General features: G+C 39.5%; 1 protein-coding gene across 1 annotated transcript in view; it reads left to right on the forward strand.

Annotated features, from left to right (window-relative positions):
* Nucleotides 1–26,846, forward strand: part of CCBE1 (collagen and calcium binding EGF domains 1) — a 181,054-nt gene extending 154,208 nt beyond the window's left edge. Inside the window, exons 4-11 of the mRNA XM_070935966.1 lie at nt 2,897–3,031; nt 5,176–5,313; nt 14,130–14,236; nt 18,767–18,887; nt 22,113–22,252; nt 22,345–22,380; nt 24,149–24,184; nt 26,616–26,846. Coding sequence (XP_070792067.1) covers nt 2,897–3,031; nt 5,176–5,313; nt 14,130–14,236; nt 18,767–18,887; nt 22,113–22,252; nt 22,345–22,380; nt 24,149–24,184; nt 26,616–26,846 — 944 coding nt within the window. The remainder of the gene's footprint in view (nt 1–2,896; nt 3,032–5,175; nt 5,314–14,129; nt 14,237–18,766; nt 18,888–22,112; nt 22,253–22,344; nt 22,381–24,148; nt 24,185–26,615) is intronic.
* The last annotated feature ends 777 nt before the right edge of the window (nt 26,847–27,623 follow it).

The raw sequence follows: 27,623 nt of genomic DNA on the forward strand, positions 1-27,623 counted from the left end.
GCTTTGAGATTTCCTGTCCTTGAAAGCAGCAGTCAATGAATTTATTTTACTAATGTACAAGAAGCTATGCAAAGGTGCAGGAACATGACTGCTTCCAATAACTAATTCCTGCTATTTGGGATTAGTTGCTTTTTAAGTTAATTCTTATTAAACTATAAAAGTCCAATTGTGCTTGTGGATAGCACACAATTGGAGCAGACTATACATTCATGAACATATAACAGCATTTCTAGAAGCCTGGAACTCTGACAAATCAGCCACCAATAGACACATAGACATTAACAACATCTATAGTCTCTATGCAAAAGAGACAATCAACCAGCCCAAAAGAGAACAAAAAGACTCCAGCACTTCTCCACTAGTAATCGGCACTCAGATCAGAATAGATTAACTCCCAGGTTAACTTCAGACCAGTGGTGAAATGTAAAATTTGTTATTACTGGTTCTGTGGGCGTGGCTTGGTGGGAGGGGGGGTAATGTGACTGGGTGGGCGTGGCCAACTTTTTTTTACTTTTAAAAGCATTTTTTCTACAACCTCTTCGGCCGAAGAGGTTGTAGAAAAAATGCTTTTAAAAGTAAAAAAAAAAGCCTCTGATGATCATGTAGGCATGGGGGGGGCAGGTATTTTTGCTACTGGTTCTCCGAACCACCTGCCACCATTGCTACTGGATCGGGCGATCTGGTCCGAACTGGGAGCATTTCACCCCTGCTTCAGACCAACAATCAAATAAGCAGTACTCCAATCAAGAAACTTGGAATGATCAAAGAGTCATCAGTAAACAACCCGACCAAAGAATCCCTAAGACTGCCCCTACCCACAGAGACAGGCAAGACACCAGGATGTAAACTGACAGCAAACAGGATTCCTTACTAGCACTGATGATGTGTAGTAAATTCAATGTAGAGTAAAGTCTTACACTTAGGTAAGAAAAACCAAAAGTACACATATAAACTGGGGGAAACCAGGCTTAATAGCAGTGACTGTGAGAGGGATATTCGAGTCTTAGTGGACAAGCAGCTAAATATGAGCCAGCAGTGTGCAGCGGCAGCTAAAAAAGCCAATACAATCCTATGTTGCCTTAACAGAGGGATACAATCAAGATCAAGTGAGGCACTAATACCACTCTATAAAGCCTTAGTAAGACCACACCTAGAGTATTGCATCCAGTTTTGGTCACCACACTATAAAAAAGATGTTGAGACTCTAGAAAAAGTGCAGAGGAGAGCAACCAGGATGATTACGGGACTGGAGACTAAAACATATGAAGAATGGTTACAGGAACTGAGCATGTCTAGTCTAGTGAAGAGAAGGACCAGGGGAGACATGATAGCCATCTTCCAATATTTGAGGGGCTGCCACAGAGAGGAGGGGGTCAAGCTATTTTCCAAAGCACCTGAAGGCCAGACAAGGAATAATGGATGGAAACTGACCAAGGAGAGGTTCAACCTAGAAATGAGGAGGAACTTTCTGGCAGTGAGAGCAATCAACCAATGGAACAGAAGTTGCCTTCGGAAGTTGTGGGAGCTTCATCACTTGAGACTTTCAGGAAAAGATTAGACTGCCATTTGTCAGAAATGGTATAGGGTCTCCTGCTTGAGCGGGGGGTTGGACTAGATGACCTATATGGTCCCTTCTAACTCTGTTAATCTGTTAATGTTACCTAGTTAGGGTAATGAAACGTCTACAAGAAAACAAGCAAGCTCAGAAAGCACCAAGGACCCCCTCACATATAAAACAGCATGTCAACAACATGATGAGTTGCCTCACAACCATCAATAAATTCATTCATTCATTCATTCATTCATTCATTCATTCATTCATTCTCCACCCAAATCAGCCCACTGTAAGATGAAGACCACTTTGGCTGCTTTCCAACTGTTGTGATATGTTACCCCTTTGATAAGTTATATTATTTGGACCTTAGTTCTTTGGTTATTTTCTGGCTCTTTTAAAGTGAACTATTACTAATGAGGATTGTTGTTATCTGCATGCATCTATTATCACGAGGCCACCACTTTCTTATGTCTTCTAATCCCAGCTTTGGTGTATCTACGTATGTATGTCTTGCCTTGCCTTTTTAGCATTTGTCATCCCAAGCTTCTTTGAGTAACTTTCAAATTCAGTATTGCTTTCACACTTAATGGCCATTTTTTTGAAACCACATGTCAACGTAAGTAGTACTTTTTGATTTAACACCTCACCAAAAATATAACTTGAAGCCAAGATCGCCAAACAGAGGCTGTTATACTTTGGTCATGTCATGAGAACTGACTCATTTGAAAAGTCAATCATGCTGGGAGTGATCAGTGGGAAAAGGAGAAGGGACTAACTTAGCACCCGCTGGCTGGACATTAAAAAGGAGGCAGTGCAAGATAGAGGGGCATGGAGCATGCTGATTCATAGAGTGGCCGAGGGTTGGACACAACTGAATAGTTGATGACGATGATGCTGATTTAACAATTTTCTCTTTAAGGAGATTGGTACACTGCTTTTGAATTGTCTCCCAGTTTATTTTTTACTCTGGTTCCTAATTTATTCCATGATAAGACTTTCTAGGATGATCTTTGGACTAAGTTAGATACAATTATTGATCTTCTCCAACTCATAATTTTCCATTTTTACTTATTGCACGTGACTTTCATACTGATAAATTCTTCAAAGGCAACTTCTTCAGAAAATTTCTTCGAAAAACAGGATCCAATTGAAAAATTGTACTTGTCTTTCTTTTTCTGTTTATTTAGATAGTCCTTTATCATGGGCAGTGGTTTGCTACCCTTCCATGATGAGTAACTTTGAGTAGATCTACATTAACACATAGAGATAAAATGCATATCAACATTCCATTGCCCTTGCGGTTTGGGGCAGCTGCTAACTTGAGCCATATTCTCTCTTTAGACTATGACGTTTGTGCAGATGCGCCTTGTGAACAGCAGTGCACCGACAACTTTGGTCGAGTCTTATGTACGTGTTACCCTGGTTATCGGTATGACCGTGAAAGACACAGGAACCGAGAAAAACCCTATTGCTTAGGTGGGTGCAAAGAACTGCAGTTGAAATACATGCAGAACTAACAGCCCTTAGTTTTATAATAATGTAACTGTTTAAATGCTGATTTTGTGCCTTTCCATACATGTGAGCGTGAATTTAGCTGTCTTAACTTTATACAGTTCTGAATAGGGACAGTTCTATCAAAAGATACAGTGAGGCAACTATTGCAGTTATGTCTGGAAAGTCTTTCTGAAGTTCCTGTGTTGTAGGACAGTGTGCTGTGGATTGTGTTCTGCATTCTGTAAATAAGTCTGCTACCTCTGGTACATAAAGTACTGTATTTTTCAGAGTATAAGACACACTTTTCTCCCCCAAAAAAGGGTGAAAATTTGGGTGTAGCCCCACCCACCCACCGCCACCCACCCTTTGGCCTCTACCTCCCAGCAATTTGCCTCCTTACAGCAAACAGCCTGTTTCTTCAGCACAGCCTGATTAGCACAAGAAGCTGATTGTCGATTGGATTGGCCTCCTGACTATCAGCTGTTGCAGGGATTGCCATAGCCTATTGCCGCCTCCCTGTGCCCCATTTTCTGCCCCGCTGACTAAAAATGGGGGTGCCCGGAGGCCAAAAACTGGGCATGTGGAGGCTGAAAACGGGATGCGGAGGCCAAAAATGGGGTGGGTGGAGGCAGCAATAGGCTATGGCAATCCCTGCAGCCTGAAACAGCTGATGGTTAGGATTCCGATCCAACTGACAATCAGCTGCTTGTGCTAATCAGGCTGTGCTGAAACTGAAACAGGCTGTTTGCTGCAAAGAGGCAAATTGCTGGGAGGCAGAGGCAGATTTTTTTTTCTTGTGCTGAAACTGAAACTGAAACATGCTGTTTGCTGTTTGCTGCAAGGAGGAAAATTGCTGGGAGGCAGAAGCAGAGGCAGATTTTTTTTTCTTATTTTCTTCCTTAAAAAAGGTAGGTGCATCTTATAGTCCGGAGTGTCTTATACGCCAAAAAATACAGTAGGTTTATCACATCATAACATCAAAAAAAAAAAAATCCAGCTGTCAATCTAGCTCAGTTCTGTATGTGGAACTGGAGAAATGCGATCTCTCTTTTTTCTATTAGATGCCATTTTGTCCTTTGGCCTTTCAATAAGAACATCCTGAGCTCTCTCTCTCTCTCTCTCTCTCTCTCTCTCTCTCTCTCTATTCTTGAGATCTTGTTTATTAGATGAAAACTCAGCACAATTTCTCCCTGCATATTAGTTTTCAATTGAAAATAAAAGGCTTGCATCAGGAACATGATTACTTTTGGAATTTCCTGTTCTTTTCCAAATGTTCTGGCATTTTGGATTGCGGTTTCACAAATATACATGCAAAATTGTGCAAGTATTCCTTGTTGCTATCAGCTCACTGAGGTTGCAGTACTATACATTCAAAAGCACCTATTTTCTATCATTTTCCAAAAAAAATGAACATTCCTATTATGTATTACAGTTTTTCCCAACTTGATAACCATCAGATGTGTTCAATGACAATATGCTTGCCCAGGTCAAGAAACAGACACCGGAGGGATTCCAGGAATGAATCTTTATTGTTGAAGAGTAGAGTAATGGAATCTTAAAAGCATACCCAAGTTTCTCTCTGTCCCATCGTATATTAAATAAAATCAAGTTGAGGTTATTTTGAATTGCTTTATCATGCTTCTTTTAATGTTTTAATTGTGAATTGTCAAGTCCCTCCTAAATCACTTTCTCATTCCTTCCTCCCTTCCAAAATGCCTTCCCCAAGATCATAAATAAATACTTCTATAGCAGTGGTGAAATTCACATTTTTTTACTACCAGTTCTGTGGGCATGGTTTGGTGGGCATGATATGGCTTGGTGGGCATGGCAGAGGAAGGATACTGCAAAATTGCCAGTTCTCCGAACTACTCAAAATTTCCGCTACCAGTTCTCCAGAACCTGTCAGAACCTGCTGGATTTCACCCCTGTTTTATAGGATATTGGAAGGACACCTGATTAGATAATCTGTAGTGGAAAACAACCAAGGATTTTCCTATGCAAAACATATGTCTCTCCTGAGCTACAGCCTCTCTCCAAATTCAGTACAATGAACACAAACTTATATGTACATTATATTTACTTTTGATCATTTCATTTCCTCAATGCTTACATATATTTCCTTTCAGATGTTGATGAGTGTGCCACAAGCAGCGAGCCTCTCTGTCCTCACATCTGTGTAAATACTCTTGGTAGCTATCGATGTGACTGTCACGAAGGATACCTACGTGAGGATGATGGGAAAATATGCACCAAAGGAGATAAAGGTATTATATCAAGTCATCTAATTTATATAGACCAGTTCTTTGCAGACATAAAGGTTATTGTTGTGGCCCGCCAGCGGCCTGCGCGGATTGTTGCTGATTCCGACGAGGAGGAGGCTGGTATGATGTCGCGCCAGCAGCCTGTGCAGCTGGCACTCGAGTTGGACAGCGAGGAGGCTGAAGAAGATGTGGGGCCAGAGGCGGGGATTCAGCCAGGGCCTTCAGAACCTCCAGAGGCTCCTATAAATGCAGAGGATGAAGTGGAGGAGCCTCTTTTCAATGCACGGGCACGCAGAGCTGCCAAAAGGCAGGAGTGGTTCCTCAGGAGGAGGTCTCCTCGAGAGTAAGGCTTGGGGCTAATTGGCCACTTCCTTAGCCTATTTAAGATTGCACACAGCTTGTAAAAAGCTGCAGGAAACAACGTTCGTTGGTTTCGCTGATCATTGAGTTTGGATTTTCTCTGCAAACAGTGCTTCTGGGCTTTCTGCCAACTCTAGTAAGACTCTATCTTATCTGTGGAATTTCTGGCAGGTTGTTAGGAATGTTTTATTAACAGCTTGCATTTGCAAAAGACTGAGTTTTGAAGTAAACTGAGTTTTGTTCGGAGTTTGTGTGTGCTGCGTTCTTTGGGATCCGTAGCTGGGGCAGAACAGTTGTTCAGGTAAATTTCATGTAAGCTTCAGGCCAGTTGACCATGCTCCAAATAATGTTTTATTAAGATTATTCTTAATATTCTTCATCAGCATGACCCATGCAAAGGATGTTGGGAGAAGTAGTTCAGTAAGTCTTATAAGTCTACAATTCTGTACCCTTGTTCTTGAGGGATTCAGTAAAAGTAACAGAACTTGCCTTCCATAACTTGATTCTCTCCAGATGTGTTGGACATAAAATTCTGTTAATCAATGGTCCTCATGAGTCATCCCTAGCTATGGATTATAGGAACAGAAGATAACACATCTGGAGGATATCCAGTTAGAAAAGTGTAGACAAACACTACCTGGCAACAAAGAGAAATTTTTAAAAAACCCTTTAATTTTACTGCCATCTAGTATTTATCTTTCTTTTTTTTTTTTTTCATGTCAAGTATTGTAGTCCTTTCAACACTTTACTTAGCAAGTCGCATGATCAAAGAGAAACAAATTATAGCTGACATTTTGGAGATGAACTTTTGACTGTCCAAAGTCTCATACTGAAATTTTCCAGTTCTGAAAATTGCTGATTATTTTCATTGCAAAGCTACAATTCACTGTCTCTTTGCTATTCCTTCTATGGTACAAACCTTTCACTAAAGTAGAGAAAATAATGCACAATTTTAAAAAACATAAATCATGTGAATATGCAGGTAACATTGGCCCATATAAAGTCCAAGTAGGGGGCCTGTGTCATTCAGCATTCTTCATTCTTGCTGGTTGCAATTTAGATGTTACAATCGTTTTAACTATGCTGACTGGGACCTCTACATGCAAAGCACGCTGTCCTGCCATTGAACTATTACCATCTAATTTGTTTACCTTTTAAACTTTACTCTGATTCTGCTAATCATAATAAGGAGCAAATACTACAACGAATAAGGAATCCTATTGCTCTGCTTAGGTCCTCTGATGATAAGGATTCATTGATTGATGGGTAGGTCCCTACCCCACCCCTCCCAGTTGGGGGAGCAAGCAAGATGGCCAACAAAACAATATAAAAAAACCATAAAAACAAAGTTGGAAAAATAACAATAAGATCTATTAAAAATGGTGTGTTTTTTGCATATATATATTTTTTTCAATTGTTAAGCTTTTATTTATTTATGCATTTGTTTGATTGTTTAATTTTATTTAAAAAAATTTATTAAACATTTTTTAAAAACAAACAAAAGGAAAGCTTTAACACTTTTTCTGTTTCAACAGTTTCGCATCCGACAAAAATTTCATATACATTTTTCCCCTCCCTTATTTCTACTATATCTTTGTTTATTTACATATATACATAACAATACCCATGTACCCACTTTCATTTCTACAATTTTTGTTTCCTCATATTAACAATTATACTTCAACTCCAATTTCTACCATTATTTAATTTTTCCCTTCCTTTTATCTCTCTCCTCCTACCATTCATACCATTTCTCCCACACTAAGTAATATTCTGTTTCCTCTTTTTCTTGTATCTCCTTTGTTAATTTATCCATTTCCACACGCTCCAAAACTTTTCTAATCAGATTCTCTTCGGATGGTATATTGTCATTTTTCCAATTCTGAGCATAGATTATTCTTGCTGCTCAACATATTTGTGTAGTTGCCTATATTTGAGGTGGTGAGCAATGCAGGTTAAAGCCTTTTATTGTGTACCTGAAAGACAGCATGGCTGAGAAATTCTGAGTGTTGAAGGCCACCTGTCATAAAATTGCCAAGCTTGAAACCCAACTTTCTTTTAGTACAGAAAGAATAACATTAAACCACCTCTCTTTAATTTTAAACAAACAACATCAGTCTATGAAGTATCTTAGAATGCTAATAAACAACATACTAAAAAAACCAGCATTCACAAAGTATTCTTCATTTCATCTGAAACATAGTAAACTACCAACCAAAGAGAATATTTGTAGTTCAGGGTTGAATTGTGAGATCCTTGATGCTCCAAGCTCAGAGAGCACTAAGGACCCCATTTAGTAAATCATCAAATGTAAATAAACTTATATTCAAAAAGCTACAATATTTCTCAAGTCAAGTCCAGTCTAATCTTCAAGTACCAAAGTCAAAGGAAGACCAAGTAGTTTAAGGAGGAGCATGATGGCTAAATATCATTACCAATGAAACAAAAAGAAGGACAAATTCTCAAAAAAAAGTTACACGGAGACAATACAGGTCCAAAGTTGTAAGCAGCTGAACAGGTCACCATAACCTACAGTGAGGGGCAGTGATCTGTTTGAGGCGCTGCTTCAAAACTGAAACATCTCCAGAATTTTTTTTCTCACCTCAGTTGTACAGAGGAATGATTGAGTCTGTCATCTGCACTTCTATAACTGTCTGGTTTGATTCTGCAACCCAACAAGACAGACACAGACTTCAGAGGATAATTGGAACTGCAGAAAAAACAATTGCTACCAACCTGCCTTCCATTGAGGACCTGTATACTAGACGAGTCAAAAAGAGGGCTGTGAAAATATTTACAGACCCCTTGTATCCTGGACATAAACTGTTTCAACTCCTACCCTCAAAAACGATGCTATAGAGCACTGCACACCAGAACAACTAGACACAAGAACAGTTTTTTCCCGAACGCCATCACTCTGCTAAACAAATAATTCCCTCAACATGTCAAACTATTTACTAAATCTGCACTACTATTAATCTTCTCATCATTCCCATCACCCATCTCCTTCCACTTATGAATGTATGACTGTAACCTTGTTGCTTGTATCCTTATGATTTATATTGATATTGTTTCCTGATTGCTTATTTGTACCCTATGACTATCATTAAGTGTTGTACCTTATGATTCTTGATGAATGGATCTTTTCTTTTATGTACACTGAGAGCATATGCACCAAGACAAATTCCTTGTGTGTCCAATCACACTTGGTCAATTAAAAAAAAATTCTATTCTATTCTCTATTCTCACCTTGAAGGAAAGACTTTAAGTACAGCCTGATGAAATTCCTGTAGTTTTCAGCACAGTGCATCTTTTCATCCTTAATGGAATTTATCTGGTAGAAAGAAAAAAAGGTTGAAGAGAGTGGACAAGGAACATCATCTGGATCTTCTATGAGCTGAGGTAGTTTGGTCATTAAAGCTTCATGTAGAAGCACATCAGGGTTAGAAACCAGGAATAAGTTGAGGCAGCACACATGGAATAAACTGAATAAAACAAAACAATAAATTATTAATCGTTTGTAGCTGGAATTTTAGACCAGCACATGGTTAGTATAAAAATATAGTTCCCTCCAGTTGATAATTATTTTTTGGAACACTCTACTTTGAGTACCACCTAGTGGTAGATTTAAGTATCTACCTTTTAGAAAACTATAAACAATTTGCATTATTGATAACCCATTAAGAGCCTATTGCAATCTTACTCCATTCAGGCAGAACTTACAATAAATTCATGTTTATAGAATTAAGGCTGTTTGCCTCTTTTGGGGCTTCAGGAATATTTTCAACTTTTGCAAAGCAAGAGGCAACATCTTTGTGACATGAGGAATCTTCTTCCATATTACCCAGACAATAAAGCATAGCTAATCATCAAATGAAGGCACAGTGTAGCTAATACAAGACAGATGACAAATTTAGTCACCTCCCATGAGCAAGAATGCATTACAGACTACTTTCTGGCAGCAACTGCCAAAATAAATGAGACAAGATTTAGGTTTCAGGGCTTAGGATGTGTAATTTTTCTAACCCTTCACTAAACAGAATTCACTTAGCAGCCTCAGCAACCTGGTTCATCAGCTTCCTAACTAGAATGGAGCTACAGGTTGACATCAAAGGATGCAACTTCTTATGACATCACACAAATTCTCACGGGGACCCCTTGGGAGAGACAAGAAGGACCGATGATGAAGTACATGTGATGACATCACTGTGCAAATATCGGTATTATGGTTTATTTAATTTAACCAGAGGTTGGGATGCAAATGTGTAGTGGTGGTATTTTCATAGTTAGTCATTATGGACATATCTTTTGGGTGTCATCACATTTTGCTATATACAGCACTGCAGATAGTATTTACCCATTAAGTCATGTTAGTTTGACTTACTACAGTATATTTACTATATCATCCAAACCAACCCACAGATAAGATTGTGGATAAAACAACATAACTAACAACCTGTGATTCTTTTTTGCTATTAAGTCTTCCTTACACTAGCATGTCATACAAACTCAAACTAATGGTTAACATATAGCGAAACACCCAATATTCCTTGAAGAAAAGAATACGGCATGCTAAAGAGGAACCATTAAATAGAAATATTTCCCCAGTAAGATCTGTTCTGTTCTGTTTTGTTCTGTGCTAGTTTATTTTATTCTCTGAGCAGAAACTTTGCTTTCAGGAAAAGAAGAGATCTATATTGCTGATCTATAATATCAGCTTTTTATATTGTCAGAATAATACTTGTAGTTATCACATTAGAGATGGCATATTTTAAAAGTTAAAAAGCTACTCTATAATTCAGTTTGCTTCTTTTTCACTCTTCTATAAAGTGTGCTGTGGAATTAAGTATCCCTAAAATCTCAGTGCTCAGTTTTACTGAGATTCTGCAAATCATCATTATGCGTGGAAGTTTAGAAATAGGTTGGTTATGTTGGTCAATAGCCTATCTCTCTAGGAAATCATTTTGGAGAGGACAGTGAATACCTGTAGTCCTACAGTCCTGTCTCTTCAACTGGTACCTTCTAAATGTGCTGGGCTTATAGCAATAGCACTTAAACTTATATACTGCTCCATAGTGCTTTACAGCACTCTCCTGAGTGTTTAAAAGTGTCAGCATAACCCTAACCCTACAATCTGGGTCCTCGTTTTACTGATCTCAGAAGAATGGAAGGTTGAGTCAACCTTGAGCCAGTGAGAATTGAACTGCTGGCAGTGAGCGGTGAATTAGCCTGCAATACTGCATTCTCACCACTGTGCCACCACAGCTCATTATAACTTCCAGATTCCCAGGTATTTATACTTAGTTGGGATTAAGATGCCATTAACTCAAGGTTATTGGAGAGAGTAGCTGGCCTGAAATCGATTGATGGATCTATCTGCATCTTGTATTGAGCCTACATAGGAAGACTGTATATTTTCCATTACTGCATTCACAAACTATTATTTTAAATACCTTGATCATGGAGCCAGAACTCAACATCTGTAAAATCTCAGCCTTTATCTTTTCTAAAAATCAAGTTTCTAATCCTTTCAATTTAAGGAAACTGACTTTAAAGCATAAAAGCAATTCTGGGTTGGAAAAGGTAAGAAGTGAAGCAAGAGTTCGAACCATCAGAGATAAGATTTCCTTTTCCCTCCTACCCTGTCATGATTTTTTTAAAACAAAATATGTAAATGACTTGTTCATTTATGGGGTTTATATGTACTTTTTTTGTCACTGGATACAAAATAAGCAGAAGTTGTCAATAGTTAATAGTTCACATCAGTGGTGGGTTCCTCCCAGTTCTGCCTGGTTCCGCCAAGCTGGTAGCGGTGACGATATGACGTCACTGAACTGGTTCTGCCCCCCCTGCCCCCCCATATTATTCGTACCTTTTATTTGGCCCCATCCCCTATTGCTGCCTCCTGAGTCCCAGCTGATCGGCTAGAAGGAAAAAAACTGTTTAAACTCTTGCCGAGGGGCTTCAAAGGGCCACCCTACAGCTGATCAGTGTTAAAAGATAGTGTGGTGGTAGATCGGTGCCTGCAAAAACAAATAGGTAGACCAGAATGCTCCAAACACAAATGGGTAGACCGATACAGCTCTGCAAGCAGTTAAAAGCCTGGTAGACCAGTACCTCTGCTAAATCCTAAAGAATTGTCACATGACCATCAAGCCACGCCCACAAAATAAGCCACACCCACAGAACCGGTAGTAAAAATTTTAGAATCCACCCCTGGTTCACATGTGACAGATTCCATCAGCAATTCATCTGTATCTCTTTTTAATAGTTAATGCATCATACATTTCTACTTTATATTGTTATATAGTTGCAGTTAATGCATCTAGGGATGCAGTGGCTCAGTGGCTAAGATGCTGAGCTTGTCGATCAGAAGGTCGGCAGTTCAGCAGTTCAAATCCCTAGTGACAAGTAGCGGGGTGAGCTCCCGTTACTTGTCCCAGCTTCTGCCAACCTAGCAGTTCGAAAGCACGTAAAAAATGCAAGTAGAAAAATAGGGACCACCTTTGGTGGGAAGGTAACAGCGTTCTGTGCGCCTTTGGCGTTTAGTCATGCCAGCCACATGACCATGGAGACGTCTTCGGACAGCGCTGGCTCTTCGGCTTTGAAACGGAGATGAGCACCGCCCCCTAGAGTCGGAAACATCTAGCACATATGTGCAAGCGAAATCTTTACCTTTACCTTTTAGAATGCATCCAAACAGAGAGTAATTAGCACAATTGCTGAAGATGCATAAGTACTGGAAGGACGGGGCAGAACAAAAACTTGCTCTTTTAGGACAAAAAGTTTTATCTGATTTGGTAACATTACCATGTAAAAATTATTAAGAAAAGTCAATGATGTATCAAATTCAGACATTTTTGGGGGGGGGAAGTTTAAGCATTTTTATATCATTCTGTAGGAAAACCATGAAGCCTTGATATTTTACCATTTTTCATACTATCAATAATAATAAATTTCTTCATACTGGAAAGACTCAAGAAGTAGCTTATTTTCTTGATTCTCCAAATAGAAAGAAAAAGCTTTAATTCATTTTCTATTGAATCCTTATATTTATTTATTTATTTGTAAAGCTTGTGAAATCTTAAACATAACTTTCTGGGCATGACACAGTTGTGCCAAATCATTTAAACAAAATTGTAAATAGTTTAGCACAATTGCTGAAGATGCACCAGTTATAGGGGGAAGGGGCAGAACAAAAAATGTGCTCTTTTAGGACAGAAAGTGCTTAGCCTATTTTTTCCACATTAGAAAGGACTTGATACATATTGATAATTATTGATAATCATATTGATAATTGAGAGAGTCCAGAGATATTTCACAAGAATATTCCCACTCCTCTGCTCACAACAGAATACCTTATACCACCAGGCTTGAAATTTTGGGCTTAGACAACTTAAAACTACGCTGCCTTCAGTCTGACCTAAGCGTAGTACATAAAATTATCTGCTACAACGTCCTATCTTTCAATGACTACTTCAACTTCAACCGCAACAATACACGAGCTCATAATAGATACAAACTCAAGGTAAACCACTCCAAGCTCAATTGCAGAAAATACGACTTCAGCAACAGAGTGGTCAATGCCTGGAATGCACTACCTGACTCTGTGGTTTCATCCCCATAACTTTAACCTTAGACTGTCTACTGTTGACCTCACCCCATTCGTAAGAGGTCTGTAAGGGGCGTGCATAAGAGCACCAACGTTCCTACCGTCCCTGTCCTAATGTTCCCTTTTATTCAAATCCATTTCATGTATTCATAATCATGTTTATACTTATATCTGTTATCTTATACATACTTGACAAAATAAATAAATAACATAGAATAAATAACATAATATAACATAATGTCAGATCGATTGTAGAATTCCCTTTTTGCTCTCAACCATTGCCCTGTATCTCTACTCCAGGAGTCTCATTTGCACATTAGGGACAATAAGGTTTGCATTTGTGCAAACTTCAGGCAATTCTCTTTGCACAGGTTACTGTGTCACAATTTATGGGCTCTGAAATTTGCCCTCTTAATGGGAGCTGATAAATCATTGTGGGTCTTTTACATTTTACGTTTTTACAATAAAGATTTAGATAAATGTGGAGTAGTACACCCTTCCCCCCCCCCCCACCCCTTCTCTTAAGATATAAAAGAAGTTTTCTAAGAGGCATTAAGAGCTGCTAACTGGAAACAGCTGCTGCTAAGACTTTTTTGCAGCTCTCCAGGCATTTGTGAGGATCCACAGGAAAAGCTGTTAAAACAGAGGGCACCTCTTCTTCTCACGGAATGATCAAGAAGGAACTTTTTAAAAAGTACCTCCGTGCACAGCTTCCTTTGCCATTTTTCTCTGCTCTTCCTAGTCTCATCTCTATTCAGAAAAGAAGAAAAAGTTTGTACTGAAATACTGGGCCATGCTTTTCCTTCCCTCCCACTTTCTTTCTTTCTTTCTTTTTTTTTTTTTAAAGCAGGCTTTTCGGAGAAGGTGGACAATGTGGTGAAACCAGGGGCTTGCTGTGCCTCCTGCCGAGAATTCCACCAGATCAAGCAGACGGTATTGCAGCTGAAACAAAAGGTACATTTGCGAAATACATCCCTTCTGCCACCAACGTTGAAATCACAGGGGTTGAATAAGGTGGAAAATTGGCAGGTGAATTTAATTGCTTGAATAGATTGTGGTATTCAATATGTTTTTTGGGAGATACATCATCCATTTTAGAATAGAATAGAACAGAACAGTTGGAAGGGACCTTGGAGATCTTCTAGTCCAACCCCCTGCTCAGGCAGGAAACCTTATACCATTTCAGACAAATGGTTGTCCAACATCTTCTTAAAAACTTCCAATGTTGGAGCATCCACAATTTCTGGAGGCAAGCCATTCGACTGGTTAATTGTTGTAACTGTCAGGAAAATTCTTCTTAAGAAATTTCTCATCCATTGCCATTCCACTTGACATTTTTCTAAAACAGGGGTCACCAAACCTGGCAACTTTAAGATTAGTGGACTTCGTCTCCCAGAATTCCCCAAGCAGCAAGTCCATAAGTCTTTAAAGTTGCCAAGTTTGGAGACCCCTGTTCTAAAAGGCAGATGGCCTACCTGATCTGGTTTGGGGGAGAACTACCGGGACATAGTTTAAAGGATCTCTTTCATTTGAATGGCTGCTTTTAAAAAGTCACTTAAATGTGTGCTCATACTTTCCACTTTGAAAGGAGCATGTCATGGGGCCCCACTGGGTCAAAGTGATTTGTTATCATTGATTTTTTTTTTTTAATGGGAGTGTTTATCATGATCTCTAAACCATTTCCCATGCTGTTGCAGGGAAAAAGCACAGTGGCCTTATACAAACATATTTCTGTACCGAAGCTTGGTCCTTTCTCCCATGAAGAAAATCTACTGTATTTTTCAGAATATAAGATGCACCTTAGTTTTTGGGGAGGAAAATAAGAAAAAAGCTGATTGGTGGGTGGATCGGCCTACTGAAATACTCCCAACCAGCTGTTCCCAGAGGTGAATTTTAGCAACCGATTCCTTGGTTATGAGCTCTGTGCCTTTTTTTTTTTTCTGCCTCTGAAACTTCTGAAACTCCATTACAGAAAAAACTTCTTTTCCTGCCTCTGAAAGCCTCTGAAACAGAGCTTGGTCACGAGAGATTGATCACGTGACCTTGGGACACAGCAACGGTTATTACTATGAATCAGTTGCCAAGCCTCTGAATTTTGATCACATGATCACACGGGCTGCTGCAAAGGTCGCAAGTGTGAAAAACGGCCATAAGTCACTTTTTTCAAAGTCATTGTAAGTTTGAACCGTCACTCAGTGAACTGTTGTAAGTTGAGGACTACCTGTGCAACCAGGATTACTAGCTCTGTCTTTATGGTAAGATTAAATTAACAGAATCTTGCAAGTCTCATACTTTATTTTTACTCTCTCAAAAATTAGGGAGGATCCCTTCTGTGAGATGTGTTTGTCACCTTTCAGATCCAAATTTCATTTATCAGACAGTTGTCTGGACCAGGGGTCTCCAACTTTGGCAACTGAAAGCCTGGCGGATTTCAACTCCCAGAATTCCTCAGCCAGCTGGCTGGGGAATTCTGGGATTTGAAGTCCGCCAGGCTTACAGTTGCCAAAGTTGGAGATCCCTGGTCTGGACTGTGGCTCTTCCGCCTGTTTCCTAGGGTCATTCCCACATGCCATTACAGGCAAAAAGAGATTGAGACTGAAGACAAATTGCAGATAATGAACTCACAAAGAAAGTTTTGAGAGTTTTACCCCTTCGATTCACTTTCCCCCCAAATTCCTAAGATGCTTATTGTGGGGCATTCTGGGGAAAAACATGACAGGTATGACAGACCTCACAAAATGTGTAAAACCAGCATTTCAGTGATGCCTCCAGGACATTATTGGGTGAGAGAGAAAATTGCATCGAGCAATCCGTCAGGTGGTAAAATGAAACATTGGCTCAATTAGTGATAAGATTGTTCTGGTGGTTTATCATAATAACTTGATAGACATTTTTTTACCAAACCTAATATTGGACGCGCTTTCTAAATTGCAATCTGAATTTACAGTATGTGATGGCAAAATTCAAAGAATATCGTGCATGAATTAATCCTAAATTATCCTCTGGAATTCTCTGCATTGGTTGGGATTTGGGGCAGCCATGCCAGAAAAGCTTTCCTGGACGTAGACATTTTTCAGAAATTTCTGGTTTAATCTTCTACTCTATCCCCTTGACAGAATTGCAAAACTAGTCAGAATGCTTTTGCCAAAGGAAATAAATCACAGACCGTCTAAGCATACAAACAGTCCCATGTGTGCAAATACTCTGTATGCATATGTGCTTACTCAGATACGAGCAAGTATGCATTTAATTAGAAGAAAGTCCTAGACTGGACCTAGCCAGTCCATCTCCAAGCCAAGTTGGCAATTATTTCTGCATGGAACCTCTTCAAAATTACAACATAACATGTAGGTTTCAGCAAGGGTTAGAATTCGTCTCCGTGACTGTTGCCCCTCTGGATAGGGTTCTGTACAAGTATTTACATTCTTGTGGGGAAAGATTTGTGCATGAAGTAAGGCTGAGGTCATTCTCAACTTGCGATTCCAAGACTGAATCAAGACAGTGGAATGGAATAGAAATGAGTTCAGTGTGTGTTAGCATCTGGTGAGGGCAATAAGAAGGCTCCACATCAAAAGCAGACAAGTGTTGAAATCCAGAAGAAGTCAGGGGTTCTTCCAGGAGAGAGTGGGAAGTGAGCACATTGGCAAGTGGGAGAACCAACCCATGTGATCTGGACTTCAAAATCAGGTTGTCATAGCAAGCTGGCCTCTTTAATAGAAATATTTAACGCTATCTTAGATACACAATTAAAATACTTCACCTTCCTATCTGAGAAAGAAACGGTTTTTCAATGTACAAAGTCTGATTTCTAGAAGTGAAAACTCTTCTTTGGCTCATCAATAGATCACAGTTCTTGAATGGAGGTTGTTCCAAGAACAATCATGAGCCCTTCATCAAGCAGTGCAAGCAGGCATCTAACTTCAGATCTCAGTACTCCAGCCCATATCACCAATGTTAAAGAACAGTGGATTTGGTCTTTCAGAATATTTGCAGGGTATTGGGCTTTTAGTCAGGGGTGAAATGCTCCCAGTTTGGACCGGCTAGGGCAAGTAGGTAGCGGCAGCGGCGGGCAGTTCGGAGAACCGGTAGCAAAAATCCCTGCCCCCACCCCCCCATGCCCAGCTGAGCCGCACGATCATCAGAGGCTTTTTTTCTTTTAAATGCCTCTGATGAGCCAAGCTCTAACAATCCCAGCTGAGTTGCCTGATCGTCAGAGGGTTTAAAAACCCTCTGACGATCAGGCAACTCAGCTGGGATCGTCAGAGCCTTTTGAAAGCATTTTTTTACATGGTTTTACATGTAAAAAATGGTTTTAAAAGTAAAAAAAAATTGGCCACGCCCACCCAGTTACATTACCCACCACCACCACCAAGCCACGCCCACAGAACCAGTAGTAACAAATTTTAGATTTCACCACTGCTTTTAGTCCTGATGAGAGACTTGGGTAATACCCAAGGTAATGGTAAAGGGGGCGGTGCTCATCTCTGTTTCAAAGCCAAAGAGCCAGTGCTGTCCGAAGACGTCTCTGTGGTCATGTGGCCGGCTTGACTAAATGCCGAAGGCGCACGGAGCACTGTTACCTTCCCACCAAAGGGATCCCTATTTTTCTACTTACATTTTTTACATGCTTTCGAACTGCTAGGTTGGCAGAAGCTGGGACAAGTAACAGGAGCTCACCCCATTACATGCCGCTAGGGATTCGAACCGCTGAACTGCCAACCTTCTGATCAACAAGTTCAGCTTCTTAGCCACTGAGCCACTGCATTCCCTGAACCAAAGCTGTAGATCCTAACAAACTGCTTGTATTCACAATGTGGGTATGAGGCAGCACCTGAATCGGATTTTACCCTTCATTCTAAATCCTCCTTTTTTTTTTCGGCATTCAGATCCATCAACAAATTTAATCCTTCAGTGTGTCAGACTTGACATCAACCATTTTGTCCCCTTTGCAAACAGTTAGATCACAGTTCTGACTGTGATCATAATAGTGCCAGCGTTCTCTAGTTTCAAGATAAAGTAGTAGCTGAGGCCTCCCATGTAGCAGAGTTTTCGGGGTGGGGGGTTGAGGGAAGAGCTAAGAGCTATACTATGCTAAATTACATGGCAGAAATCAAATCTACTCTTCTGACTTTGGTCCTCAGTTGCAATTTGAATCTGAACGTAGTAAATGTAGGCTATCAATTGTGTTGGTTTTTTAATTACATTTACATGATACCTTCAAGTTATGCAAGACAGTAAATATGGAGGCTATCTCATTTTATTCAGTAAAAGGAGGAAGGCTGGGAAACAGATGGTGCTTCCTATCGCAGCCTGGCATGCTATTCACTCTATCACTTTGAGGCTTCCAAACTTAAGAGTTATGGACATGGTAGTTGAGTCCTGCATTGAGGTGAAGAACTTTTACAACTGATGAAGTCAGTCACTCAACTAGATGAAGTTGAACAGGCAAGTGGCTTCTAGCCTATGACCTTTCTTTTATTGCAGGTTGCTTGGCTACCAAATAACGCTGTTGACCTTAACAAACCAATCACAGGAGAAAAAGTACTTGCATCCAATGCTTATGTACCTGGCCCTCCTGGACAGCCAGGCGATCGGGGTCCTCCAGGTAAGGCAATAAAAAAATATCATAAAAATAAATTTGTATATATTGCATCTGTGTATCACTCCTCAGACAAGAAGCATGGCTCAGGAGCAGACATTAATTTTTCTTAAGATATTGTTAGGGTCATTTAGTCAGTTTTGCTCCATCTAATGATTTCCTCATCTTATGAGCTGTCCAAGGTGCTGTAAACTTCACTTCTCTCTCCTAACTGAAAAACCATCCACTCCCAAGTTGTACTATTTTTGCACGATTAGTAAAACTCAAGATTGGGAATGGCAAAGAAATTAGAAACAGACTGGGAGTTTTCCATGAAAACCTCAGCCTGGAAGCCTTTTATACTTGCATTTTTATTTCAATGTATTTAAGTGACCATTAAATTATTATATAAATGGTTATATTTTTTTAATGGATAGCCCACCCCAAATCTGATATTTTGGAACTGCAACTCCAGTTCATATTAATGTTATGTATTTGTGGTAGAATGTGCAATCTATTCTTTTGCTAATGAATTGCATTATGGATTGCTGACTCTATAACAGTCTCGTATTTATACTTTGTATTACAGCAATATTTTATTTATTTATTAAATTTCTATAATTGCCTGTCTCATATGAAGTGACTTTGAACAGCATGCAACAATCAATACTAAAAGCTGGCTAATGCATTAAAATTACAAAAACAAACTTCTTCTATTTTTTTGTACTGCACCATGATAAGTTGATTATGTGCCATCAAATCATTTTCATCTCCCAGTGGTTACATAGAGAGATTTGCTCAATGGCAATCTAGGACAATTTGAACCTGGTTGCTTGTACCTCAAGTAAGAATTCTGGGTTGATTTGTGGGATAATCCATTGCTTTGTTTTCTTGGTTTTCAGACTATACTCTGGAATCTTCTCCTGTCTCTCTTTTAAAGTCCAACTTCTGTGTCCATAGAGCAGAGGTCTTCAAACTTGGCAGCTTTAAGACTTGTGGACTTCAACTTCTAGAATTCTCCAGCCAGCTGGAAGTTGAAGTCCACAAGTCTTAAAGCTGCCAAGTTTGAAGACCTCTGCCATAGAGTGTCATAGGTTGCATCTTTGCAAATAGAGACACATCACACCAGTGGTAAAATATAAAATTTGTTACTACTGGTTCTGTGGGTGTGGCTTGGTAGGGGGGGTGTAATATGACTGAGTGGGTGTGGCCAACTTTTTTTTTTTAGTTTTAAAACCATTTTTTCTAAAACCTCTTCAGCTGAAGAGGTTGTTTTAAAAAATGCTTTTAAAGCCTCTGACGATCCCAGCTGACTTGCCTGATCGGCAGAGGCTTTTTTTCCTTTTAAAAACATTTTTTCTATAACCTCTTTGGCCGAAGAGGTTGTAGAAAAAATAGTTTTAAAAGCCTCTGATGATCCCAGCTGAACTGCGCGATCATCAGAGGCTTTTTTTTTTTTACTTTTAAAAGCATATTTTCGGCCAAAGAGGTTGTAGAAAAAATGCTTTTAAAAATAAAAGAAAAGCCTCTGATGATTGCGCGGCTCAGCTGGGCAATGGGGAAGGCAGGGATTTTGCTACCGGTTCTCCGAACCACCCACCCCCATCACTACCAGATCGGGCGATCCAATCCGAACCGGGAGCATTTCACCCCTGCATCACACCATTTGAATCATGTTCCAAAGCCTTCATGGCTGCTTTACAAAATCCATCTGTGGTGGATTACAAGATTGCTTGTTCCTTTATTGTTGATCCTAAAGGGCAAAAACTATTCATCACTTCAGTATCTTCATTGTCAGCTGCAAGCCATAGCATTAGCACTTGGACTTAAATACCACTTCATAGTGCTTTACATCCCTCTCTAAGCAGTTTACAGAGTCAGCCTATTGCCCCCAACAATCTGGCTCCTCCATTTTACTGACTTCAGAAGGATGGAAGGCTGAGTCGACCTTGAGCCAGTGAGGATCGAACTGTCAAACTGCAGGCAGTTGGCAGTCAACAGAATTAGCCTGCAATACTGTATTCTAACCACTGCGCCACCCTAACCCTAACTCTATCTGCACCACAAGGCTGGTTGCTCTATCTGCTGTCATTAGTTTGGTTGCCTTTATACTTAATATTTTATACTAAATTTTGATTTAACAATTGCAACAACTTACTATGGAAATTCTGGTCCCTATTGTGGTCATAAGTCGAGGACTAACTGTACTAGCTTTGGCTGGGCAGTCGGGTGAATATACCCTCTTGGCATATATTCCCAACATTCTTTGCTCATCCTTCTCAGGAATAGCCAAGCACCACAATGTGTGTGGTAGCACAGCAGGACCGGAAGGAGATTGTGAAAATTACAGTCAGGGGAAAAAATTAAATATGTAATATTTGCGATTATTTAGACATAAGGCTACATTCAACCAAACTTTGAATATTAAGGTCACAATATAACGGTGTGAACTATGTTAATTTTGAACATGGCAACTATTGTCAGTGTCAAAGCAAAAAGCTCTCGGTTTGTACTAGTGGATTTTGATCTGGAAAGCGAGATGTTAACATGGAAGCAATTTTTCCTCAAAGTTCATTTTCCACACTGGGAATTCAAAACATCTTTTATGGGCCACCCCCCTGCCTTTTTCTTTAACCTAAAGCAGAGGTCTTCAAACTTGGCAGCTTTAAGACTTGTGGACTTCAACTCCCAGCATAGCTGGCTGGAGAATTCTGGGAGTTGAAGTCCACAAGTCTTAAAGCTGCCAAGTTTGAAGACCTTTGGCCTAAAGGAAGACTTTTCACAGCCAGACTGATCTTTTGCTTCTACTTACCAATAGATGAGCATTCTGTGCTTGATGTCTGACAGTGTCTTGGACAAGTAGTTGCTGCTCAAAGTTATGCATTATTTGAATTTCTCTTCTTTTTAATATAAGATTGCATCCTAGACTTCTAATTCATCAAGTTATATAACCGTAATTGAAATACCGTACATCCTGATTTTCTTGGCACCAACAAAAAAGTTAGCTCCCCTTGGCTTTTAAAGCACTTCTGGAATACTTTTAATTGCTGTTGACTCCTTTTTCATTTACTTGCTAGGTTTTTTTCTCCCCCATGGCTGATTTATTTGTAATTTTTTTAAAAAACTTTGTCAACAGCCCTAAAAGCGACTTCCAATTTTTGACTTAGAAAAATCATAAATATCCTTTTTTATGCAAAATTGTCCAACAGAGCTACCCGCAGCCTTAATTTTACTGCCATGTTTTTATTCCAGGGGTTGCAGGTCCAAAAGGGAGCCCTGGATTTCCTGGTGCCCCTGGTCCTCCCGGGGTGCCGGGCCCTAGAGGAGCTATGGGGCCAATGGGACCATCTCCAGACCTCTCACACATTAAGCAGGGCAGAAGAGGGCCTGTGGTCAGTATGATGTCTCCATTCATAAGTGTGTATAATAATCTCTTGATCATGTTTGACACCAAGTTTTTGAGGAATGCAAATTTATCTTCTAGGGTCCTCCAGGTGCACCAGGAAGAGATGGAGCAAAGGTTAGAAGTATAATTTCTTGTCCTCTTCTTCCTTTTTCTCCTTTCTTCTTCCTTGTGAGAGTCCTTCTCTTTTATATTATTCACATTCAGTTTTCTTAATTTTGGAAAGTGGAAAGGGAGAAAGTGAATAAAAAGGTAGGCAACTTTTGACTCCATCTACTCCCACTTCCAATGCATTTCTGTTTCTTGGTTTGCTTTCCTTTATTTATTTATTTATTTATTTATTTATTTATTTATTTATTTATTTATTATTTATTTATTTATTTATTTATTTATTTATTTATTTATTTATTTATTTATTATTTATTTATTTATTTATTTATTTATTTATTTATTTATTTATTTATTTATTTATTTATTTATTTATTTATTTATTTATTTATTTATTTATTTATTGAATTTCTATACCGCCCTACTCCCGAAGGACTCAGGGCGGTGCACAGCCATGAAATAAAACACATAAATATACAAAATTTAAAATCGAATAAAATGGATTAAATAAATTTGGCTGAATTAATACCCATAATTTAAAAATACCCATATTTTAAAATCCATTAAAATTTAGAATTTACACTTAAAAGGGAGAAGATTTAGGCGAGGCCAGCTTGATGAAATAAAAGCGTCTTCAACTCGCGGCGGAAGGTGCGCAGATCCGGAATCCTCCGTATCTCTGGGGGGAGCTCATTCCAGATCGTCGGTGCCCCCACAGAGAAGGCTCTCCCCCTAGGGGCCGACAGCCGACATTGTTTGGCCGACGGCACCTGGAGGAGCCCCTCTCTGTGGGAGCGTACTGGTCGGTGGGAGGCTGATGATGGTAGTAGGCGGTCCCGTAAGTAACCAACTAAATAACCAACTAAGTTGGTTATCCTAGTAACCAACTTAGAATTAACTCACATAGACATTAACCCAGAAACTTACAGAAACGTTTCACTGAAATTGCAACTTGAGACATCAAAAAAGTATTTTGATGCAGTAATCACTCTTTATTACTCTATGATTTATCATAGATTGTATCCTGATGTGTATTTTTTGCTGACTTTCAGAAAACCATTAAGAACTTGAATGTTTATGTATTGCACAACCTACTGTAATTACTACATTTGTCGTGTGTTGTTTTGCCTTGAGTCATTTCAGTTAGGCAGTTCCACAAAGGGAATAAACAAATGTGTAAATAATCTTTTAAATTTTGAAGGGAGCTTCTCTGTGTAGGATGCAACTTGTTGATCTGAATGATTTCAGAATAAATGTTGTAGTTGGGCATGTTATGCTTAGTAATAAATAAAATTAAGAATGTGTAAGTAGTTTAAGTTTTTGTTGCCTTGGATCACAACTTTGGTATGCTTAGAATACATCCACTGCAATCAATAGGAAATTAAGTTAGTCACAACTAATAAGTCCCTTTAATTTCAGTGATTATCCTTTGGATATGAATGATTGTGAATCTAACAAATAAATCTTTGTTCTCATGGTACATACTTAGAAAATGCTGCAAGCATTATCTTTGGTAGGTAATCAATTACCAATTTTGCTATAAAATAATTCATTAATCTAGTTAAGATAAGATGAATTAAACTAAAGGCTGCAATCTCATCTACATTTTACTATAAGTTAGTCCTACTGAACTCTGTCTTCTAAGTTGATATTCATAGAATTTTAAGCAGACAGTTTTAAGTGTGTGACTAGCATTGTTTGGAATTTTCATTTTAGATCAACAGGTTCTTGTTCAGTTTCAGTCAAGGCCACTTAACCAAAATTATGTTTGTTGCAGGGTGAAAGAGGTGCACCAGGAGAAAAGGGCCCACCTGTAAGTATCACACCCAAATCTAATCTCAATGGAAATATAATCTGTTCATACATTAGCCAGGAAGTATTGTATTTAAATACCAAATATTCTTCATTTTAAAGGAGCAGTGTCAAACTCGATTTCATTGAGAGCTGCATCAGGGTTAGGTTTGACCCTGGGTGGGCCAGGGTAGGCGGGGCCAGGATGGGTGTTGCCGGATTGATGTCACTCTTGTCAGGGCACCTGTGGTGGCCCAAGCACTCTGGGTTCCTGAGCTCCATTTTCGGCTGGGACGGCCTCCTGCAACCCTCTGCCAGCAAAAATGGAGCTCGGGCGGTCCACACACGACCCTCCCGAGCTCTGTTTTCACTGGCGGCCAGTCCTTCACTGTTTCCAGGGTGGCCCTGTGAGCCAGATCTAAGCACCCTGTGGGCCTGATCCGGCCCGCAGGCCTTGAGTTTGACAACTCAAGTTTTAAAGGAATATCCCTCTTATAATATTGTAATAAAGCAGATGTAAAAGGCTGTTTGTTCATTCATTCAGTTTATATAGCTGCCCATCTAACATACATAACTTTGGGTGGCTCAAAAAACGTAGTCACAAAATACAACTAATCATAAAACCATATTAAAATCAAATTTTAAAAACCCTTAAAAACAATATCCAAGGCATTCACAATTGATACACCCATCCATACATCCCCAAACAATACAACAATCATGAAGATGTCACATCACAGCCCGATCCCCAGCATGATGGTAAAACAAAGTTTTTAGTACTTTCTAGAACACAAATAAGATTCTGGGCCAATCTAATCCAATCTACATGATGCTCCAAAGATGATGTCACCTTGTGGTTACCTTACTAAACCTTTGGGGGGGGGCCTTCCCGAACATCCAGTAGGCCCGTTTTTCACCCTCCCCGAGCCTCCGTGCATGTCCTGCACTTACCTGCATCCAAAACAGGCCGCATGGGGACTCCTGGGAGGGGAGAAGTGGGGTTGGAGAGGCCAGCCAGGAGTGGGATTTGGGGGTTCTCCGACCTGCACAGAATCTTAGCTAGAGGTTCTCCCGAACCACTGCGAACCCCCAGCAGCCCACCCCTGCCCTATCCCTTACAACCTTTTGATCACTGGAAAGAATGAAAGTCTTGATTTATTGTGTAGGTTCTCCATGACTTTGGCTAGTTAGCACTGAGGTTGTTTTATATGCGTCAGGCTGTTGAGTAGACGCTATTACTTCCAAGTGAAATTCATTATGCCTTTATATCTTTTGTACAAAAAAATTGCTTTTGGTTGGATTTTGTAAAATATCTTCAATTTTATTTCAGAATGCAATAGACTGTCATATACGTTAAACTGTGGATAAGTGCTCCTCAGTTGTGGTTTCTTTGCAAGTGGGAAATTCCTTTAAAATAAAGAACATTTAGCATTTGAATGTTTCCTGGATAAATGTCAAGAATTTAAAAAAACAAATGGCTAGCAGGCTTCTATTTAAAAAAAAAATATGAAGGAGAATTCAGCATCTTTTTGGGTCACTGAATGGGACACAGGAAAGTTATTATTTCCTTTCTCTTATAGGTAAAAAAAGGGCTTTACAAGGGAAAAAATGTTAGACAGGATGGTTAGTCTTTTATTGTCTTAATTTCCTACTTACCCATCTTGCAAGAACTTGCAAAGTGCTGAATATGAATTAAATTGCTCTTTGTTAAAGAAACTTTGCATTAACACACTTAGAATTAGAATTAGAACAATAGAATTAGAAAGGACCTTGGAAGTCTTCTAGTCCAACTCCCTGCTAAGGCAGAACAGAGTGGTTGATTTGTGTTTGCAATTTTTAGCATTTGCAATTAGTAGTAAGGTTTGCGGGTTGAAACTTGCATATATGGGGCCTACAGTGGTCATGTTTTGCAGCCAATATATTGACATTTAGGATAATTGATAGTATTGGAACACTTCTTGAATGGTGTATAGATTGATCTAAATCTGAATTATTATTATTTTTTAATTTAGTTGTAAAAATAAGTGTGTATGTTGATTTCAATGATACTTAGAGGTACTTAGTGAAAGTTAAACTTCAAATATCTAGAGAAAGGTTTATGTTCTGGGAAAAGCAGAGCAGAGACTGTTGTGTGCCATCCAAAATTGCTTTTGTTAACATGGGAGGCTACATAAATTTGATTAATAAATAAAAGCAACTGGGCTAAATTGACCTTAGTTAAGATGAGTGTTTGGGAAATTGCTTTTTACTCCAGCATAGTTAAGGCAAAATAAGATGGTCTTGAAAAATTGCTTTGTTTCTGCTACTAGCCTTGGCAGTCAAATACCTGGGCCCTAGTTTATGACTGGGGATAATGGGAGTGGAAGCTAACCTATCTAAAAAATATCCAGTTCAATGGACAAAGTGCCCATTTTAATGAAAGACAAGTAATGCCACTCTTTCCTTTTTTTTAGGGGCCACCAGGTTCCTTTGACTTCTTGTTGTTGATGATGGCAGATATCAGGAATGACATTGCTGAGCTGCAAGAAAGGATCTTTGGACACAGGACTCATTCATCAGCAGAGGAGTTTCCACTACCTCAGGAATTTGCTAACTACCAGGATGTGGACGTTGGATCTGGAGAAGACTATAAACAGAGGACTATACCAGAAGACTCCAGAACATCTGAAGAAGGCAATCATTAAAAAACAAAAAAAGGACCTCTGCTTTGGAAAGAGTGAGAAGGGGTTGGGTTGTGATCCATAGGTCACTTAAGCCAGCTTATTTGCACGCACCTCAGCTTAGCAGTAGAAAAAAAAATAAGTGGATTGTAAGACTATGTGTCAGGAGGGCTACTACATTCCTTTCCGTAAACATTTTGGCCCAGACAAACAATGAGGCAAGGAAGGTTATTCATGATGCTATGTCGAAGTCTTGTCTTTCAGTATCTTCCTGTGTCAAAGAGATTTCTGGCTTTTTTGCCTCTCAGGGTGCTTGGGAATTTTTGGGGGAACTTATTGAGGTCCTTTTGAGCTTACTTTTATTACCTGCCCACACTTCCCAATCTGAAGAAGCCCTACAAGAGGATTAACATACGGTGGTACCTTGGTACTCAGCGTTAATTCGTTCTGGAAGGTGCGACAGGTACTAAAAAGGATGAGTCCCAAACAAACCACATGACCTACAATGTGATCCTTTGTTTTGGGAAGAACTTTCTGACTCTCCCTTTTCCTATGTCAGTGACCTTCCCAGCATGGCCAATTTCCTGTTCACCCTCTATGGCTGTCCTCCTCCTTTTGCAATGACCTTCCCAGCATGGCTGACTTCCTGTCTGTTTCTCACAGCCGTCTCCCTCTTCTGATAGCATGCATCAAAGACTAAACAAAGGCCGAGTACTGAGACATTTTCACATCAAAATGTATTGAAAATGAAATTCGATGAGTTTTGAAGCAGTCAAGTACCGAAGTACCACTACAGTGCCT

Source organism: Pituophis catenifer, unplaced genomic scaffold (genome assembly GCF_029215685.1).
Source record: "Pituophis catenifer annectens isolate HBS135680 unplaced genomic scaffold, rPitCat1.0.hap2 SCAF_2, whole genome shotgun sequence".
Lineage (NCBI taxonomy): Eukaryota > Metazoa > Chordata > Lepidosauria > Squamata > Colubridae > Pituophis > Pituophis catenifer.